This window comes from Colossoma macropomum, unplaced genomic scaffold (genome assembly GCF_904425465.1).
Source record: "Colossoma macropomum unplaced genomic scaffold, Colossoma_macropomum, whole genome shotgun sequence".
Taxonomy (NCBI): domain Eukaryota; kingdom Metazoa; phylum Chordata; class Actinopteri; order Characiformes; family Serrasalmidae; genus Colossoma; species Colossoma macropomum.
In genome coordinates, this window is record NW_023494799.1 from 11,429,540 (window position 1) to 11,451,726 (window position 22,187).

At 38.9% G+C, this 22,187-nt stretch overlaps 1 protein-coding gene across 1 annotated transcript; it reads right to left on the reverse strand.

Moving 5' to 3' along the window:
• Window positions 1-5,335: 5,335 nt before the first annotated feature.
• Window positions 5,336-21,936, reverse strand: diras1a (DIRAS family, GTP-binding RAS-like 1a). The gene is made up of 2 exons (XM_036587125.1): window positions 21,723-21,936; window positions 5,336-8,064 (listed from the first exon to the last, which is right to left on the reverse strand). Exon 2 carries the CDS (start codon window positions 8,005-8,007, stop codon window positions 7,420-7,422), a length of 588 nt encoding a protein of 195 aa, XP_036443018.1. The 5' UTR covers window positions 8,008-8,064; window positions 21,723-21,936; the 3' UTR covers window positions 5,336-7,419.
• Window positions 21,937-22,187: the final 251 nt, after the last annotated feature.

The following is a 22,187-nucleotide window of genomic DNA, read 5'->3' on the forward strand; positions in this document are numbered from 1 at the left end:
AAATACACCAGAAAGTCCTAAGACCTGGCAGCAGAGCAGATGGTCAGATATTTCACGTTGCGCTTGTTTTGGACAACAGAGGGGGCTGGCTGCTGCTATCTACTAACTGCTTCTACCACTTGCTCACCTAGTTTTAGAAAATACTGCTGTGTAAAACTCAACCAGAAGCTAGCAAGTGTCAAGTGAGTCCACAGCACCTTTTCAAGACATGAGGTAACCTAGGGATTAACGGCAGACGTGGGGTTATGGGACTTGAATCGTACTACCAGGTGATAGGTAGGCTATTTGAGTTGTATAGGCATACAGTCTACTTGAATGTAGGTCACCATGCGATCTACAAACAGTGCATCATTTTTTAAACTTGGTCATTTTTCCATCCATCTGTACATGACATATGGTATATGTTGATAGCAGCCATTTCTGTCTCTCCAGAACTAACGCTAGCCCAGGTGTGTGTTTAGGGCCTGGCTATAGGGCTTTAGCCACTGGTCTTTTTTCTGTAGCCATTGGTATCTTTTTACTGCCAAAATATTTAATATGAATATGTGTTATGGGCTCATACAACCACTGAATCTTTTATGGTAAACGTATTCACTGTCTCATCCCTGTCTAAGACGCTAGACTTAGTGACTTTTGAGGCCCTGTTTACTTAGTAACTTTGTTTCTAAAAAGCGATGAGTGGCAAATCTCGTGAGTGGAAAGCAAGAAATATAAATCTTTTATAGGATTATTCTAATTTATTCTCATGCATGTTGACCACTTTCTTTATTCAGTGTTCCATAGTTTAACATAGCTTCACTGACCATGGTGGGCTACTGTATGATTTTCTGACACGGTTTACAAAGTTGCTTAGTTGGCACTCAATTTTATCAGTCAGACTTCAGCAAAATTTATTACAGTACAACAGCTACCATGGTCAAAACACATGAAACTGGAACTGCCCCCTTTTTTATTTCATAGATAAAAGCATTAGATATTATAATGATATATAGACGGCTGAACTGGAAATGTCCCCAGTTTTCATTTCAGAAATCTGCTCACCTTACAGGAATTGCCAGTGAGAATGCAGCCTCATTAAATCAGGCCAAGCTTTTTTTAGCTTTGCTTCGTCACTGATGTGAAATCACGATGTTTTAAGCTCTCTTCAAGGAAATGTGGGGAAAATGTGCCAAATTAAAAGACTGGCAAGAGTATTTAATTCTGGTCCTGGAGGTCCAGAGTCCAGCACAGGTCAGTGATGAACACACACCTGATTAAACTCATCTGTTATTTACCATGTTTAGTGGGTATGTTTGAGCAGAGAAATCAAGAGAATGTGTTGCTCTCCAGGAGCAGAACTGAACATCCCACTCCCAGATGATACAGTACACAGTCATTGTAGCCTATTTTGCTGTGCTGGTGTGAAAGATTGTAGGTTATGTAATGGCAACTATCTGCTCTCAAGGCTTCACGCATTTGAAAAGATGTTTTGGCCTTTCAAACAACTGGGTGTAGCAAGGGCTTGATTTACAGACTTGTTTATTAGTAATTACCATGCGCCAAACACTGAAAGCTCAGACTGAATGCATCTGGTGAAAGAAGTGAAAGCTAACAGATTTTAGGATGGTGTCCTGTCAGGCTAATATTTTTGCAGTGCTAGGCCATATCAGAGATCAGTAGGTCTGCAGTCTAAGCTAATGCTATCAATTTTTAGAGTGCATGGGAATATGTCCGTATGTGACAGCAATAAGCAGGAACAGGAGCGTCAGAGTGACACAAAGACAGTACAGGATGTCCCATCCTGGACTGTCCAGGCCAGAGTGTTCTTTGCTGCAGTTACATGAAGCAATAGTGACACCTAGTGGACACAAACGGACACATTTTTGTGATCATGAGTAGCTTAATGATTACAGCAAAGATCAATGCTGTGTTCTTGCGGACAGATCAGCAACGTAGCTTATATGGGTCTTCAATTTTCACATGAATATGATTATTCACATGAATTCATTATTGATATGGCTATTGCTTGCATATGTTGAAAAACAGTCCAAAGATCCTTGAGATAAAAAAAAAAACAAAGAATCAAATTGGTGTTTGATTTGATAAGCTATAATTTCATGAAGGCACAACCTTTACAACTAAAACCTTTCACAGCACATAGTGCTAATGGCAGAAAAAAAAGAGATTAGATTTAGATTTATTAGTAGGTCTTTTTCTTTCTTTTAATTTTTAGCCATTAGTAGTTTTAAAAATACACTGATCGAAGATGGGTGTCTCAAGTACCATTGGTGGGGATTACTGCTCAAACACAGCTCATCAATTAATCAGTAGGTTTAGTTGGTGTGCAATATATCACAGGAATTTCAAAGGCATCCAATTATGTATTGATATATCCTGTTCATACACTGCTATGATACAGATATATCTGGGCTCCCCCCAGCAGAAAAACAGTGAATGCAACAGTAAATGGTCACATGAGAGTGCATGAGATGCAGTAATAGTCTTTAAAATCGTATGCAAACGCACTATCGTCCACTAGATGGTGACAAAACTGCTCTTTCTTTTTTTGTTTCTTTTTTTCTTTTTTTTTGGGGGGGGGAGGTCATATTGGTAAATTCAAAATATTGCTTTTTTATTTTAAGCATGTCTTCTTGCAGCATTTTAATTGTTGTATATGGTAAATAAATTACCCAAGTGACTGTTTCATGGTGTTCATTGTGGTGGTTAACTGATTTAGGTTATGACAGCTATGTCTGCTATTGCTATGTCTCCGCCAACTTAGTGTTCTAATGTAGGATACAGCTCTAAGTTCACCACAGCACAGGTGAGTAAAGAATAGCCTAAACCCACAGTGACGTAAAAGTCCTGTCACTTCTGTGAAATAATGAGTCAAGTAAAAGTACAATCACTTAAAAAAGCAATACAGATGCTGTCACCAACAGAATACAATGAAACACAAAAATTAATTAGCAATTTACAGTTAATGACTTATATTCATATTCTTCGCAGATGTACAAGTGTCTCATTGCGAAGTACCAGTTGTAAATACTCAGAAAAGTACAAATTCATCAAAACTGTACTGAAGTGCATTTAATTAAGCAAATGTGATTAGTTACTACTCACCTCTGATAGAAAACTATGAATCATGGGAAGAAAATGACGTAAACAGTGATATAAGGAAGTCCAGGTGACCCACAATGCCATGTAACTGCCCTGCCTTTACTGCTGATAGTTACACCACTGGCTTTATCATTATGCAGAGCTCATATTTCTCTTTGATATCCAGCACTGGGATGAGTCACTCTGATCAAAATGAACAGGAACTGATAGTTTTGTGGACATGATGTTATGGTCCTGCACACATATTTATGTTTTGTTTATGCATATTTTTCTGCTTTTAATTGACATTTAATATTTTGTGGATAAATTCTCATATTATCTGAAACATCTCATCTTAAACATTTCATATTTACAAGGCAGCTGTTCAGGTTCTGACTAGGCCTGTCACTATCAAGAAAATTTTGTTGAGTTATTATTATATAAATAATTGTTTACAAGTGAAAACAAGTTAAAACATCCTCTACAAAGACAAAAATCTTTACCATTTTTCAGCAATTTTCAGTGCACCCATTAGAAAAAAAAGGGTTTTTCACACACTTCACATATTAAAACTTGTGTTCACATGAAAAATGTGTGATCACGCGTGAAAACGTGTTCACAAGTGAAAAAAGTAAGTGAAATAGTGAAAGTGAAAAAACTAAAACACAGTTTTTGGTTGAACATACTGGATCAAATAAAAAAATAAATATATTTTTTAAAATGTGGCACACTATTGCACAGCCCACATCTTGTTTTTTCCCAGTATTAGATTCAGCAAATAAACAGTAATTATGTATTAAAATGTGCAGAAGTGTGTTCTTTGTAAAGGATATGTTGACTTATTTTCACTTAGAAAATCATCAAAACGTGATTTGACCAGGGACTCCCAAACTTTTGCATATGACTGTACTGGATGTATTTGTTCAATATATGCAAGTCTAAAATTGACTGATTAGCTAGTTTATTTCCTGTCAATACTCCCAATAGATCCCAACTGTAGACAGACACATCTCCAGCTCAAATAAACAAACATTACTCACTGCTGCCCTCTAAAGGTGTTACAGCACCAGTCAAAATTTAGAATGTTTGTTGTTCTCATATGACACATCTCAAAAGTTATGTTTCTGCTTTTTTTGTTAACATAAACAATAAGTGTGCTCATTTTCACTGTAAGATTGGGGAGATGGAGACCTCTCTGGTGGAAGTGTGTAATTGCACGCAACGTGCAGAAGAACAGTTTGTAACGTGAATTGTGCTTCGGACCCCTTCCCCAAGTGGATGAATGTATCGCTTGTGAGTGCGTTCAAAGAGCATTCAAAGAGAACTCAGTCAAAACTTGGTGAAGGGCATGTCCTCCAAGGATGTAAGGGAATTATTTACTATTGTCTTCATATCTTCATCTCCCACATTTTTAGCTTTAAATGACTGTGATCAACTCAAATAATGGTGTTTAGGTGATCATGTAATAATTGTCACAGGCCTATTTCTGACTAACATCCAAAGTCTAAATAATTGTAACTCCAGAAAAGCAAAAACCTGGAGAAGCTTACTTGTAACCGGAGGCAACACATAACAATGGCGACCAATTATTTTTTTAATGTTTTCACTTTGCATATCACGAAACATAATGACATCAAAAGAGTCATGCAAATGTTCACAGCTGATATATATATATATATATATATATATATATATATATAATATATATATATATATATATTTGTATGTCTTATTGCCTTTCTAAAGGGTTGCAAAGTTGTGTTAATAGTTATGTAACAAGGCTTTAACTGATATCCTATAAACAATATGTACATCACTGTTCATGTCGCATTTCAAGACCACAGAACAAGGCAAATTGTTGTTGTACACCATATGTTTGTGCTTCTTTATTTTTTTTTTTTCCTCTGGTCTTTCACATAATATTATTAGATAAACACTGTACCTGCTTTAAAATTGTAAACGCAGAGTGTTCGACAAAAACGTTTCTCGTAAAGGTTCATTTTCAATGTTTTGAATGTGCTCAAGATTTCTAAAAGTGCTTTTATATAATGTATTGCTAAAGCAATGGCATTAAATAGTCGGAGGAAATATACACATTGGATAAAGAAAAAAACATGAACTGTACAAGGGTATTCAATACAAATGATAGTAATACACATTTAGTTTCCACGCACAAGTTAAATGTTATCCGTTAAGATGATTAATGCATATTTTCAGGTTTTTTTGTGTGCCACCAACATCGGGGTGGGGGGGCCGGGGGGGAGGGGAATGGAAAAAAAGAAAAGCTTTCAGAAAAGATGGACATTTAAAACTGCTTCGCTGTGCTTTGTTTAGGTAAAGCTCTGTACTTGATGACGAAATCTAAATCACAATGAATAGGAAGGTAGTTCTACATTGTCAAATATGCATCATTCACTATTCACGCAGTGTTTTGTTTGAACCAGTTCGTACTATTAGCAAGCCAGCCAGCAAAGAAAAGTCTGTGGTCCCAAATCTTTCCTGCTGTTGTGCTGTTTATCATGTCTGCATTTGGAAGAGCGGGATAATGCTGTCGCCTCTTGGTCTTGTCTGCCCACTGAGAATACGATAAAGTGCATAACCAGTTCAAGACATGTTCTTATCCGGGTTATCAATGAAATCCGTTACAAGACACAGCCCTAGAAATGACCACAATGATGACAGATATTTTTTTTCTTTTGTTATGGACTGAAAACAAAAGCTGTGCACGAGCAGGTGGCATGAGAAGGGAGAACGACAGGTTAATACTCAATGTCAATGTCAACTCAGTAAAATGCTAGAAGGGGGTGGCTTGGAGTCGGAGCTCAAGACTTCCCCCGATGGATTCCGGTGGTCATTACAAGAGCGAAATGAAAGATATAGAGAAAAAGAGTCTGGTTGGTTGACTGTGCACCGAAGAATACCTGATTCAGATCCAAAAGGAGTAGGGTAATAGATGTGATGAGGGACTTTTTGTACATTTTCTATCAGTCACATCATTGCTGAAGCCGTTATCTTACGCCAGGGGTGTCCAACTCCACTCCTAGAGAGTCACAGCACCGCAGAGCTTAGCATTCTACCTCACTTAATGTCCGTTAGCTAATTACAAAGGCCTTCATGAGCTGATTTCAGAGTGTTTCTTGGAATTCAAACACATCACGTCTGTGATCTGTAAGCACAGCAGCCATCATCAACCATCTGTCCATGCTAGTACCGAATCAGTTCCATTCTGCAAGCACCTCAACTCTTTCTAATAAAGCTGCACTATGTAAGTTTTATGGATTTGGAGACCTCTCTGGTGGAAATATGTAATAGCACTCAGTGTGTGGAAGAACATTTTGTAACACGGGTTGTGCTTCTGAACGCTTCCCCAAGCGGATGAATCTGAGGACTGCAAAGGAGTTCAAAGAGAACTTAGTCAAAACTTGGTGTTGGATGTAAGTGAATTACCTGCCATTGTGATCATATCTTCATCAGCATAATGTGGATTTTGCATTTCAGACCTAAACATCGAGCCAGATCTTCATTTTGAGCTTGTGCGTGTGATGTTAATACGTAAAGACAAGGCCTGAAAGACTTCCCGATTATCTGATGACAAACAATCATCTTATAACCATGTTAAGGCCTTTGTACAAAAACGTCAGATTTTTTATCCCTTCCATTGAAGCACATCTTCAAATCACTCTCAAGTGAATATGACCTGCTTATCAGAGGCTTTTATAGTGCATGATGTCATTAAAGTAAAAGGGGGGCATAAATTCTAAGAAATTCTAAAAATCATGTTAAAATTTCAAAGATTATACTTTTCACTCAAATCGGCATGCTTATAATTTAATGTATAATTAAGAAGTTGTATATGTAAAAATATAGTTAATAAATTATTAAAAAAATGCAAAAGCATTTTCACTACTGGTCCCAGACTTTTTGACCCCAATGTACAGCCACCTATTGAGCCTACAGCAGAATTAGCTTGATCATTCAAGCTGACAATTGCTTAATTCTAAAGGATTAAAAAAGGGTCATGTAAAAATTAATTAAGTTTGACAATTTTTTTGTGCATAAACACACACAAATGTTATAAGCATACCTAAAATTAAATACAAGAAAAATGTGATGTGGGCCTTTGTAAGAACAAGCAAGCCAAGAACCATTTAGGAACCTTTATGTTTAAAAAGTGTGGTCAGTCACACTTTCCAAAATAAAGTACGCTTCAGAAATACTGGGCATGTATCGGCCTTCAGAAGAGAGAACACTAATCTCTGCAGTGCTGTGGCCCTCCGGGACCTGAGATTGACACCCCTGTCCAATGCCCGTTCTTTACTGCCACTTCAACCCTTTCGGCCTCTACATCACACTGCACTTGGCCTTCAGCTTATCAGCCCTCCGCTGCTTGCTGGAGCGCATGTTGAGGCTCATGTCACGCTTCTTGTCTAGGTTGAGCAGCTCCTGGAAGAGCTCGGTGACGTTGTGGTTGGTTTTGGCCGAGGTTTCCATGAAGGCACACTTCCAGTTGTTGGCCTGGGCCTCGCCTTCCTTGGTCTCCACCTCCCTCTGGGTCTCATCGCTCTTGTTTCCCACCAGCATGATGGGGATGCCCTCCACGTTGCCCTTGATGGCCAGCACCTGCTGGTAGATGGGCTTGAGCTCCTCCAGGGACTGCCGGCTGGTGATGGAGTAGACCAGGATGAAGGCGTGGCCCTTGGAGATGGACAGGCGCTGCATGGCCGGGAACTGGTGGCTGCCCGTGGTGTCGGTTATCTCCAGCGTACACACGCTCTTGTCGCAGCTGATCACCTGCCGGTAGGTGTCCTCCACAGTGGGGATGTAGGTGTCCCTGAAGGTGCCCTTCACGAAACGCAGGACCAGGGAGCTCTTGCCCACGCCCCCGGCCCCGAACACCACCACACGGTAGTCATTGCTCTGCTCCGGCATGCTGGTACGGTTCACTCAGGGGCGCGTCAGTGCTAACACTCAATGATTCCCTGAGATCTAGAAAAGAAAAGAGGAAAGTGTGGTTGGTAAAGATCATACTAACATACACTCTTCATCATTCTGTGATGTATTCTCTTTCCAATGCTCCAAGGGCCAGTTTCCTAGACACAGGTCAAACTTAAGTCAAGACTAAATGGATTGTTTTAAAATGGTGAAACACCATTGGCATTGCAGTTTAGTCCAAGACTAGGCTTAAACTATGTCCAGGAAAGTGGCCTTTAAAAATAAAAGTGGCAAAAAAAGTGGTTCTGTAAACAACTCTTTTTGTAACACTGCAAAAATGTATATCTTGGTGAGTGAAATCATCTTAAATCTAGTCTATATATCTAATATTTTTTATTTTATGTCTTATATATATACAACATATAAGTCTTCTTCGTTGTAAGACTATAAGTATACACGATTTTTTATTTTATCTTATTTTATTTAATGTATTATTCCCAGATGTTTTTACCTGTTTAAGTAATTCCAATGAAGTAAAATTATCTCACTTCATTGACAGATAATTTTGCTTAACCCAAGCCTAATCCATGAAACAAGCTAAATGATCTGGCAATATAGCGAGAGAATTTCACAAGTAAAAAATGTCTGAAGAAAAGTTTAAAAAATGTGCAATATTCTTATAATAATCTTAAAATCAGAAATATTATGAAATGACTAGATTTAAGATGATTTAACTTGGCTAAGTATAATTTTTACAGTGTTTTAAAGTGTGAAGAACCTTTTTGTAGAACCACAATATAATGTTCTACACCAATTATTATTATTTTTTTTTATGAACAGTATCTCCAAGACAATAATCATTTAAGAACCTTCATATTTACAAGTGAAGGTCAAATACATTTACACAGAAATGCCAAAGCAACCATCCTTCATGTTAAACAAATCCAAAAGCAATACTTTTTGGATCTCTTTACCTAAAAAGAAAAAAGTGCACAAGACATCCAAATACCCACTTATACCAATCAACAGCCTTTCTTTTTAAGGTCATATACACGCATATTAATGATGCACTGATATGGGAATTGTGGACACAAGCTGATCATAAATGCGGTAAATGAACAAAATGCACACATATTACAGGTTCTACTCTTCAGAATACAATAAATACGTCATCAAATATCAGTTTGAAATAGCTGTCAAATTGAAACATATGTCTGATGCCAATCATTTTTTTAAGCAAATATCTGCCGATACAGGTATGATTACGAGATCATTGTGCATCCCTAACAAAACTATCTGCAAACACTGCACTTACTGAGAACAATAAAAATGTAAAAAAACATCAATCCCTCAACGTCCTCTCACCCATAACTTTTCTTGGTATGACACAAGATAGTCTGTTAAAAACTGGGCTATACACACAAAAACAGAACATTTCTGAATGAGAAAACATCTACTGATTTATCATGTTCTAACAAATCACTGCACTAGAACTGGGCGATATTCATTTTATAACTGTCTTTTTATAATATGCCAGTAGACAAAATTTTGCTATTATTGGTTAAATGTGAGAAAAAGAATATGATGATCAAATTAAAACATTTTAACATTTAAATTAAAACATTTTAACATAAACATTGATTAAAACAGTGTAATCTGGCTCCTTTAAATTCAGCCATGCAGTGGCATTGAACAATTTCTTGTAGTGAGGAGAACTGCCACTCAATAAGTCTTGTGAGTTAGCCTGATGCTACATGGTGCTGCCAGCAGGTCTGACATGAATGGAAGACTGTGGAGCTTTAGTGCAAAATGCACTAATTTTTTCACAAAACAGCGCAAAAATATTTCAACACTATGGTCACACTTTTGAGCGCTTTTCAGCTACTGTTACAGGACTTTCTAACAACGCCATAGGTACATTAATGATGCCAGTGACTGCAAACCGCTTTACTCAGCTAATAAGCAAATCAGCTCACCAGCAAATCAGTAGCAGTAATGTTAAGGTCATCCTGCACAAAACCTGTTTGCTGTAGAAAACAGAGAAATACTGGTATGTTTTTATTAATTTTTTAATGTAATATTCCTTAACCATCCAACAATAAAGTACATTTCTGTGTGATTACAAAAATACTGAAAATTTTTAGCTGTTTAGCTCAGGGCATCATCTACCGTTTCCAGCCAAAAAATCTTCAAACCCACAAAAATGCATCAGATACCACCCAACAAAGTAAGTCAAAAACAGCCTAAGGTCATTGTATCCATAATATGAAATAATACTACAGCATTTAACAAACACAACATCAGTATCTTCTTACATTGTGTTATAGGTATTTAAGTTGTTGGTAGATGGCACTGCTGATCTTTTAAACAAACGTGTTTATTTTATCACTGCTTCAAAGAACTAGAAGCTTTTTATGTAACTTTAGTATCTATATTAAACATCTAAGAAACTGGACCAAGAGGCTTTAAATGATTTGAATAAAAATCAGTTATTTGATTTGTGAGTGTCTCAGAGTTTGTGCAAACTCATCAATGTTTTCAAAGTATTCACTTTTTTTTAGTATATTGTATACGATAGGACCCATGAATCCATACAATCAGAAAGGCAATAATATCGTAAGCATAACCATTCCTTATATTCATTTTTAAAACCTGTCAAACAGATCATGGCCAGTCCTCTACTATTACAGAACTCTGTATACTCATTAACACTCAGTGAACTGGATAATCTATGCTGTGTTAGGCCTGTATGAGCACCCATTACATCAATAATAAACTGGGTATGTTACTGGTGTCACTGATGCAGATGGGGGGCAACTGCCTCCTCTCAACAGTAGTGACTAAAATACATGTCAAAGTTTAGATAACTGATTGGATGTCAGGGGAAAATTAGGCCATTTTACATTCCGGCTGAATTATTACGTAATGTAGTTTCATAATTTTATATGAATATTTTATCCGCCAAACTAAACTAAAAAAAACAGCCCAAATTTTTTCCCTCCCGCCACAGCACACACTCCTCCGCTAAAATCTGGCCAATTTGGCAGACATCCGCCCCATCTGGCAACACTGGAGGAACAGGAAGTGGCCAGGCTCTCTTTAAACTCACTCTTGTCAAACAATATTAACGTTAATCAGAAATCATAACACATATTTTTTTTGTGACTTATTGCTGAGTGACACACAGTATCACTGAGGGTCGCTGTGCTAGCTCAGTTTTTTCAAGGAGAAGTGGGTGTGCCAGCTGAAACATGATATGATTACTGGTCAACATGAATACTGATCAACATTAAACCCACTGGATCAAAAATCAGATCAGTTTTTGCAGTAAAGTCATGATAGAAGACTACAGGAAAACATGTCTTTTAAATGTTGATTATGACTAATTGTGCTTAAAATGATCAGGGACATGAACCAACAACAAAGATCAGTTTTGCACTTGATGCTCCAATAATGGTTCTTTGCATCTGATATGGATACCTTGTTTTGCATAGCTAAAAATGCAATTAAGCTGCATAGATGCACATCACTGTTTCAGTTAGGGCTGATTATTTTCTATCAAAATCACTCATATCAAAGAGTGCTATTTTCAAAATTATTAGGGCTGCAATTTCAATGACAGCCTACATTAACAACAATGTTCCTTTAACTTTTAAGTAGTAAAATTTAACCCAACAACACAGAGCTTGTGAGCTGCCTACAGAGGAGTTGCCCAATCAGAAATAAGCTTGTGTATCGTGCATGTAAACTACAGCTAACTGTCAGTCTGGCACACTACATTCAGTGTTCAACCCTCAAGCAGAAAAACCTGATAGGCTGGTCTTCTTGGCTGAAAAACAGGGCTGGACCTCAAATGATAGCAAATAATCACAATTTAAAACTCAATCACAATATCAGTCAGAAAAATTATTCACAGTATTTGATTGCATCATTAAGAACATCTCACTGCCATTTTGGTATGCAAGCTGTAAATCTGACTGTGCTCTGATATGGAGCTCGTCTCATCACCGTAGCTGCAGCTACAACCCTTTCAGGTGGATGAAGATCAAGCAAAACAGACAAGAATGACCAAGAAAAAGACAAATACGTGTAGACCTAGACGCAGTCTCCAGAAAACGCTATGAGGAGAAGATTATTGTTTGATTGGTGAACTGGATTCATATAACCTGCACATATTCATATAACCTGAGAACATTCCAGTGCGCAAATAAAAACTAAAACATGGCTCAGAAAACTGCCAACGTTCTAAATAACAAACACACTAAGCTGGAGTTACATCACAGAAAAATGTGTAGGCATCCAGTTCAGCTCAATACATGAGCCTTAATCAGGACATCCCTTAAACTTCCGGTTTGATCCCCTGAGCTGACAGTACATGACTGAGGTACCCCTGAGCAAGGCACATAACCCCCAACTGCTCCCTGGGCGCTGCGGATAGGGCTGGCCACCGCTCTGGTCAAGTGTGCTCACTGCCCCCTAGTGTGTGTGTTCACTAGTGTGTATCAAAATCAAATAAAATCAAGGCAATACACTCAAATATATCAGTTAACGCTTAGTATACTCCCAAACATGCTTTACTGCTTTTGCTGGATCTGTTATGGTTCATCTCATAACAAACAGTCACTGCTCTCCCGAATGAACCTGAATTTGCCTACCAAAATGGTAGCAATGCGACTGCATGGCATCTTGGGAATACTATGAATAAAACCATTCAGCCCTATTTTCAGTGCAAAAATAACAGCACTGGTCAAGACTGCTGACATCGCATCAAAAACGTCATCAAATTGCCTAAGCCTGCGCTGCACTACCGCGCTGTGCTTTTCTCTCAGTGACTGTGTACTCTCTGCTTGTGCGTGAATGTGCGAATAGGTAGTGCATTCTCTGCTGCCATCAGCACCAAGGTCAGAATCTATTAATGACTCACTCATCTTGCTCTAGAGCAGCCGTAGCCATCGGTCTCCTGTGGATAGCAAGATCACACTGGCTATTTCCAGAGCTTTGAATTCTGTCTGATTTTCCTCAGGATCTTATTCCGACTCCTTCACATGAGAGTTATGCGTTTTGCCTCACGGTCACTTGGCTCCTGCATTTGATTATCATAAGCAGACAACAGCGTAATTAACGCAGCAGCTCTCTCAGTCCTTAAGAGCCGACGACGCAAAGTAGGTCACTCACTCACTTCAGCAAAGAGAAATACAGAATTTTAACACTGAAAAGTGGGACATAATTGATGCTAACAGAAGCCTGTTAATACATTTCTTCTACTCTGACATTAGCATGTGTGGCTTCCTCCCTAAGATTCATGATACTGCTTATGCAAACATGTTCCTAAATCACGCCCAAAATCAGAGTCAGACTGATAAATGACTTTAATCAAAGCTTTAATGAATCTAGTAATAAACAGAAGTGCGAAAGGTCAAAACACTTTACCAGGCTTAGTCTGATGCCTTCTTCTCTGAAAAAATTTCTCCTGAGGCTGTTTGAAACTGCGCGTTTCACCTGCTGTACGAGAGCTGAGCCAGGATTTTCGTCAGATGTAGGGCTGTAACTAATCAACGGCTACGTCCACATTACCAGGCTGAAGTGGCACAAACCTTTTTGCCTTAATGTGACTCAGATCTGATGTTTTCAATCAAATCTGATCTTTTCAAATCTGACCTTAGTCACTGTCATATGTGATCAGATACACATCCAATTCATGACCATGTAACCTCAATAAGAACACTCAGATCGGAATTGATTTTTTTTCCACTGCGCATGAACCAAACCTGAAGTTAGTGTCAGTAAACGGTGCCGAAGCACTGCATTTGGCCCTTTGCACCTTCATCTTGCTTTAATAGTGAACAGCTAAGAGCTGTTTAGACCAAAGCATCTTCGCAATGAAGCCTTTTTTCTGCAGGTTAGTTTGTTTATTGTTTACAAAGCGTGTGGTTCATTCACATGACATTATTGATTAGAATGTGTGTATGCGGGTCATTTCAAGATGAAGGTTTGTTCACATTAATGACAGATTTGGGCTGCTTACCTACATGAATGTGAACCATCAAGTTAGAAAGATGGGATCCTAGCAAAGAGATAGAATTGAGCGATGAGGCTTGTAATGTGAACGAAGCCAGCGTTATCTGTAAAAAAACATTAGCAACGTATCAGTATAGATAAGTTGGCTTGATGATGTTTGCACTTCCTATTAACATCGCTTGGCAAAGCTCAGCATTTTTGGCTAAACTAGGTCTAAACTGCACGGCCAAATAATACTTTTTCATTATCAGGGTTGCTAGTGCACTAATGCAGACTCGCTCGTCCACATGTATACAGATATCTTTTGAAATTGTACTTTTTTCACGGCGTTTTGGCTTCACTGCCTCCCGAAAATGGTATTTTAGGTCACTGAACTTGAAAACTTGAGTTTATGAAAATGCTTTCCAGGATATAATTTTTCTGTTTTCTGTTTTTAAGGCTAATTTCTGCTACTGCTGCTTCACGTGGGGGTGGGCAATATGGAAAAAACAGTATATCACAACACTTAACCCATTAAAATTCCAGGCTTAACACATACTAAAGCTTATCATTCAGTAACTACAGGGACTTCAATGCAAACTGACTGAGCTATTCTTAGGTTATAGAAGTGTGTAATAAAACTTTGGACCCACTGGCGTATATCACAACTGCAAGCTCAACATTGTAACAACACCAGAATCCTTTTTTGGTTCTATATAGAAACTTTTTCAAAAAGGTTCTATATGGACCCATACTCAACACATTCTCCATCAGTCTGAAGATCCATTTCACCAGGCAAAGAACCTTTTAAGCATGCAAATGTTTCTTTGAGTGTTAATGGTTCTACATAGAATAACTGCATTTACTAAAGAACCCTTGAAGAACCATCTTTTTAGGTGTGTAAGTTAAATACAATAAATAGGGTATTAACATACAATGTCAATTCACCCAACATGTTTAAAAGTTCAGTGGTGTTCATGTGTGAGAATACTACTGTCTTGCTATGGTTTTCATTAAAGGAGTCAATAAATGAACAACAGGTCTGTAAAAAGGTGGTAAACGGGTTTTAACTGTCACTGGGGGGCTTTTACCGCGGTAACCCTGTTAACTGTCACTAGGTACAGGCCTCCTACTGTCATATCTAAATCTTGTAACTCAGTTTTTTTCGACCACCTGCTGTTTATACTGTGTGAACATTTTATGAGGAATTAATAGAAATTGGCAAAATTACTTGGAATAAAATCCCATAGTAAATGTTTTTCTTCCTATAAAGTTACCATTTTGGAGAAATTTTGTTACAACATACAGGCTACATATGACTTTCTATTATGTAAGCAAATATTTCCATTCTCATACCTTCTATTAAATGCTATTATACAGCATTTCAAAACAAAGCCTTTGGCCAATTCTGTTTTGTGTAACAGTTAAGAGGTTAAGTAGATGCTCCAGAGTGGTGCGCTTGGCAAAAACACTGCTAGCAATGGAGAGATGAGCCTTGTCTTTGGGGATTAACGTTTCAAATCCCAGTTGTCCTATCTGATGCCCATGGTCAGGGATCCCTGAGAGCACAACTGACTGTGTTTACAATACACAAGGAGAAGGATGGCATAGCGCCTCTCTTCGCCATCACTAGGCAACATACCAACAGAGCGGAGTGCTTTGTGTTCTCCATTGAGAAGCCCGATAGAGCTGCATGACCAACAGTTCAAAAAGACTGTGGTGGCAGACTTTGCCACTACAGGAAAATAATGTGGGGTTCGGGCTTCTAGACTCCACAGTGTTAATATGCAACTGAGTTAAAACTGGAAACATTCAAGATTAGATCCGATAAAAATGGGGAAGGAAAAATGAGCAATTACTTTACAAGTAAACAAACAGAATGGGAGGGGTTAATGCAGGGCAGTATCATTCAAAATCAGTAACACTACATTTTCCTAATACATTGCGATATCACAGTATTTGATGATAATGATATTTAAGTTTGCATTAATAACGTTAATTAACTGAGTACTCTACGTTGACGGAATGTGATGCAAACCTGACACAGCTCGCCAGTGGACTGTTTTGTTGTCTTTTTTCTTTTAAATTTACACCAAAGGGAACCGTACATCTCTTAGTGCAGTAACAGAAACAATACTCTTGGCTTGGATGCACAAATCTAGTATAACCTTCACATTATGAGGATGTTCTTTAAACTAAAATGGTTCTACATACTCACACATTTCATTTACAATTGCAAGTTCTTTAGAGAACCTAATGTTGTTCTATGGTATCACTCCAAAGAACACTTTTCGGCACTTTTATCTTTGAAGGGGAATTTCACAAATTTTACCAAATTTCTGCAAAATTCAACCTTATAAGAACAAGTCTTTCAGAGCAGTTTAATGTGAACGTCAGGACCTCAAAACAAATCGCAGATTAAAACCCAAGGTAGAGCTTTACTTGAGGTTAAGGGATTCACACAACAATCCCAGTCCAGTCCAGTCTAGAAAATATAATACCCAGAACAGGGGAATCATAAAGAGAGGTTCCAGAAACACAGCCCAGGGTCAAACACGGAAATGCAAAACAAAAAAGACAGAGCAAACGGGAAAAGGCAAAAAAAAAAACCCTAAGGATAAGGCAAAAAGGTCTTACACGGGTAATCAGCAATACAAAGAATGCTCAGTATGCAACTGGAGATGTTGGCAATACTTCACAATTGACTAAACTAAAGCTCAGGCTTATATACAACCTAACTGATTATCTGTAATGACAAACAGGTGAGACATTAGAACTCTGGGGATGTGGAGCGTAAAAAAGAGAATCTATTGGCTGATGGAGATGAGGGTGGAGACATAGATTCCTCCAGAAATTAATGGGAGTTGTAGTGGTCTTTACAGTCCATGGATACTACAGAATCTGCTGGTTGCAAGGAACAGACAGAAGGATCGTCCTCGGCAGTAGGCGTGACAGTTAAATGTTACATATTAGAAGAATTTACAAACTTCTACCGTGATGGAAACCAGGAGTTGCGATGTCTACCACACAAATACTGCCATGTTTATTTACTATTCAAAACTCGAGTTTGAATACGTAATGTCAATGATGGTAAAACAGTGGTAAATTAAAAAAAAATTTGAATTTGCTTTGAATTATAATCCCATGTACCTCTCTGCCATGAATGTGCCTTGAAAGATGAGTTTTAGGCCAAATCATGATTTCAGGCATCAGGCATTGGACGTTTAATGACGTTTGGTTCCTATCACCACCAGTGTGAAAAATTCTAACAAGCCAAGTTTTTCTAGAACAGAGCATTTCACATCAATCAACTCTGAATGACTTTGTTTACATTGTAATGATATAGTTATACACAAACGTTTGAAAAATCAGAGGAATTTCCCTTTAATGTTTGGAATAGAATGTTAATATGATGTATCAATACTGCAAAAACTAAAACTCAGGCTGGCACTAGAGCGCTTTCAAGACCACTGCGCAAAAAAAGTGAGGAGAAGGCTTTGAATTCTCACTTGGGAAAGAAGAAAATGCAGAGCATACATATGGTGTTGGTCCGCTTTGCTGCTGCAAGGGCATGCAAAGGAGTACGATGCGAGACAGGGGAGGGAAATTGCTGCAGTACAGAAGCTCCAGAGCAAAAAGCTGGCAGCTGAGGCTGTCACATGGATGGCCACAGCATCCTTGAACATAGAGCTCTTAACCCATACAAAAATATATAAAATAAATAAATTAGCACTGGACATACTCAAACCCTATTGAGTAGATTAAGTGTCTCGTTTCTGCTCAGAGTCGTGATGAAAGATTCATTGATCCTTAACAGTTAATGACACAGCAGCACGTGGGACGCTACGCCAATGCACACGTTTAGAGATTCTGTCTTTGTCTGTATCCCTGGGACGTCTCTGTTATGCTTCTTTTTTGGAACTCTGGGAGTTCTCCAGTTACTGTGGAAACAGACCCTAAGGGCATGCAAAGATAGAGGGAGAGGGGGAGAGAGAGAGAGAGGGATGAAGGGAGAAGACATGAGCGGGAATACTGAAGGAGCTTGAGAGTGAGAGCGAAGAAACGGACTTCTCACGTTGGATAACAGGGGCACAAACATGCCATCCTTGCCTGTCATTTCAGTTACCCTGGTAACCAGCCAACAAACCGTGGGTTTCATTTACGTCACAGGAGTGCTATTCACACACTGAGAAATATGTATTTATATCACAAAGTATGTAAGCTGGTCTATTTAAGCCTTTTAATGATTTACGCAGAATTCAGAGTTTTCAGCTTTTCAGTTCCATTTCCTCCCATGATTGACAACCAATCTGTAAGCGTTTCATAAGCAATAGGAACTGTATTATGTGTGACAATTATCATTCCTCTAATCAGCATTAAAGGCCTACATACTACATTTTTATAGTGTTTTATTATTTCCTGAGGTCCACTAGTGATGTTTGTGTGGGTTTCTGTATCAAAACTAGGGATGCGCTGATATGGGAGGTGAGCCGATGCTGATACTTTTTATGTACAGTCTTTTTTTTTTTTAATATGCTCAGGTCAAATTACATGTTTTTTTGGTTTTCTAAGTGAAAATAAGCCCACATCCTCTGGACATGTCAGTTTAACACACTGGAAGAAAATAAAACATAAAATATAGAACATGTCATAAGTTTTACACAGGCTACTTTTCCCCTACACTTTAAATTCAGCGATACACAGTATTTGTGCATTAAAATGTGCAGACGTGTGTCTCTGTAGATGATGTTGACTTAGAAAGTCAACAAAACATGTCATCTGACTGTTTTTGCATTTGACTGTATCTGCCAAAGCTGATATCAATACAGAAATATTTATAACATGTAGAAACTGGGACTAAATCCACATTATTAGCATTACAGAAAAAATAGCACCGTAACCCAGCATCACTTCTGCTTTTCTGGTAAAAACAAACATGTCAGAGGTGGGCGATATGGCAAAAATATAATATTGTGATACTTCAAGAAATTTTCATGATACACAATATGCCACAATGTTTATTTTTTCAGATATTTGATCAGTTGGAACTGAGAATAAAGAACCAGCAGTGCTACATCTTAAAAATGTTATCAAAAACTAAGAAAACACAGTTTTGTATTTTTATTCACAAAAATGAATTCAAAACGGGCTGTTTTTGTGATATATGGTGTCTCGTGATATATGGTGAATGGAATGTGTTTACATACTACATCAGACTCACTCATTTTAAAAAAAGGCAAGGGAACTTATGTTTCAGGCATGGACACCTTAAATCAGGGGTGTCAAACTCAATCACTAAAGGGGCCCTTTAAAAAATCTCAACAAATCTGTGGGGCAGAGAAAAAAATGTTTTTATTTCATTTTAAATTAATGTTGTGCTATAAATCGAATTGGTCATTATTTATTCAAAATACACAAAAACCTTCAGCAGTAAAATATAGGCACTTGTAGTAGACCTTGAAATATTACATGAATACTTTAAATATTCAACATTTAATTGTCCCCTAGGGGCTTGGTCTTTTAAACCCCCCTATTTGCTTATACTAGACACCTGGCATCCTTTCTTTGCTTTAAGTTCATGAAGATTCGGGCTCAATTTCTGGTGCTGAGCTAACATCAGGTTTTATTGGTTGAACTGCAGCTGAAGTGCAGCTAGTGTGTTTGATTATATGACTGGGGTGGAACTGCATAGAACTGTGTAGAACTGAGGTGTAAGCACTGTCCTATAGATTGTTGTTGGTGTAGGAAAGTCAGAGTGCACATTGTGTTGCAGTGCATGCCGGGGACTGTAGTGCAGTGCACTGTGAAACGGGCTAATATTAACAGAAAATTAAATTACTTTGTGGGCTGGATGGGATTGTGTCGTGGGCCTGATCTGTGTTTGACACACTGGCCTTAAATGAATGCTAAACAATTTCCTGTGACACTCAGCTTGGGCAGTACACCCAGAAGGTGAAGAGGTGGGTGCTGTGAGAGCAGATCATGATGTTCAACCAAGACTAAACCTATGAACTGACTGTGTCCATTTGCACAGGAAATGTGCAATTTCCTTACAGATGCATTTACCATATTTGTAGCTGACAGTTTTACATTCTGACTAATTTCTGACTCAGCCACATTAATGCGCACATGGCATTACAACTGGACCTTCAAGATGGTCCTGCCATGCTTCCAAAAACAAACTGAAGCTTCACGATCCCTCAGCTGGCCCATATCGTTGGTGAAGGACCAAACGTACTATTTCTGACCCTCGTTTAAGCCCCAATCAATTAGGTAACTAAACAAAGCAAGACTAATGCAGATCAAATGCAGGACTTTTGGCAGAACCTGGAGGTTACCTTTAAAATCTTCATACATGTCAAAAGAAAACCTCCTGTCTATTATAAAATCCTATTTCCATCATTTCTGCTGCTTTCTATATGCAGATGTTCTATCTCAATGGAAAAATGGTAGAAGCTCAGCAAGTAGACAGCAGGAATCTGGAGGTAATAAATAAATGTGGCTCCTTGCAGACTTTGAGCTCCTCCATTCAGAACTGTGAATCAGGTTTGAGGCCCATAGCCTTTCTTCACCCTACTGAAAACCAGCACAGGCCAGCAAGCATTTAGTGCTGGTCTAAGCTGGTCCTTGGCCAGCATGGTCATGCTGGTTGACCAGCATACCAGGATCAAAATACAACAAATGCTGGTTTTGGTGGTGATCAGCATCATGTTAACTTCTGTTGATGATGACTAGCATGCCAGCATCCAAAACACTACATGCTGGTTTGCCGGTGACCAGCCACGCTGGTCTATGCTGGTTTTTCTAGCAGGGCAGTGTTTCACAGTAGCCACTCTGTGGCCTTGAAATCTCTGTAGCTCAACGCTTAAGCCATGTTCCTCCTTAGATATTTCCCCGACACACAGCCACCACTGGCCATCATTACACAAGAACACACGAGGCTTAAGTCCGCTTCTTATTCGAATTTTCCCGTTCCACCTTAAATGGTGCAGCAGTTACATTCTGGCACCTCGGGCGCCAGAAAGTAACTGCTGCAACATTTAAGGTGGAACGGGAAAATTCGAATAAGAAGCTGGGAAATAGGAAGCCAAGTTCTGTCAGGGCTGGATGATTCACTGGCTCCTACAAGCCGTGCCGTTTCAGCAGAATCAGTGGCCATCGAAGGCCACACGATCTAAAAGAGCACCAAAAGCAAACATGACCACATCTCTCAGCTCTCAGCATCCAAAGCTATGTTCAAAAATGGTGCATGCTAAGCTTTTAGCGTGGCTTAACGATTTCACAGCCTCTGTGGCATCAGTGGTAGTGCCCTGTTGTTTTGGTGGGGAAGAGGACGGTCTTTATTTCTTTTCATTACTTTTGTTTCCTTTTTTCATACATTTTTTTTTTATTTTTGGAGGAGGAGGGTCAGCAAAAGGAAGGCCTGCCGAAATAGCAAACCGCTCGTCGTTAGCAATGCATGACAAAAATAACATCACTCTCCAACGGCATTGTCTTTTGGATGCCTGTGTCCTTTTTTTCGCTACCCTGCCGTGACTTGCCCGCCTGAACATCACAGTCCATCACACAAAAACACACTCAAGGACGCCCGTGAAAGACACTGGACACCGACTGCGACACACGTAAGCGAGTCTGATTGAGGGAAAAAAGCACAGGGGAGGAATAACATACAGGCTCTGAGACAAAATGACGAGGAGTGGATGCGCCGTCCTTACCTGGCGACTGTGCTGCAATGTCCCGAAGACGTCAGTGATAAATCATAGGAAGCGAGAGGAAGGCGAGGGCTCGAGGAACAGCTTATGTTCTAGGCCATGCCAGTCCCGGAGCATTTTGTCTTTTCATTTGCATGGCTTAAATGGGAGGATGCCACTGACTGAACGTGCTGTTATTGCTCTCCCTTGCAACGTGTTCTGACGCACACGCACACGCGAGCTGCTTTTTCCCACACCCGTATTCCGGCAAGCCCCGCCCTCCTGCGCTAGGATTGGCTAAAAAGAGAAAACAAGCGACGTTATAACAGTATTAATGTATAACAGTACATACAATTAATTAACCTTCTGTGAGCATGAATTTCATTTTTTGGAGGAAAAATATTTCACCTCACTTTTTGGAAGTTTGGGGGTCTCTGTTGATATATCAACCATAGAATTTGGCCCTCCCATCCCCCTCGAACACCAGAA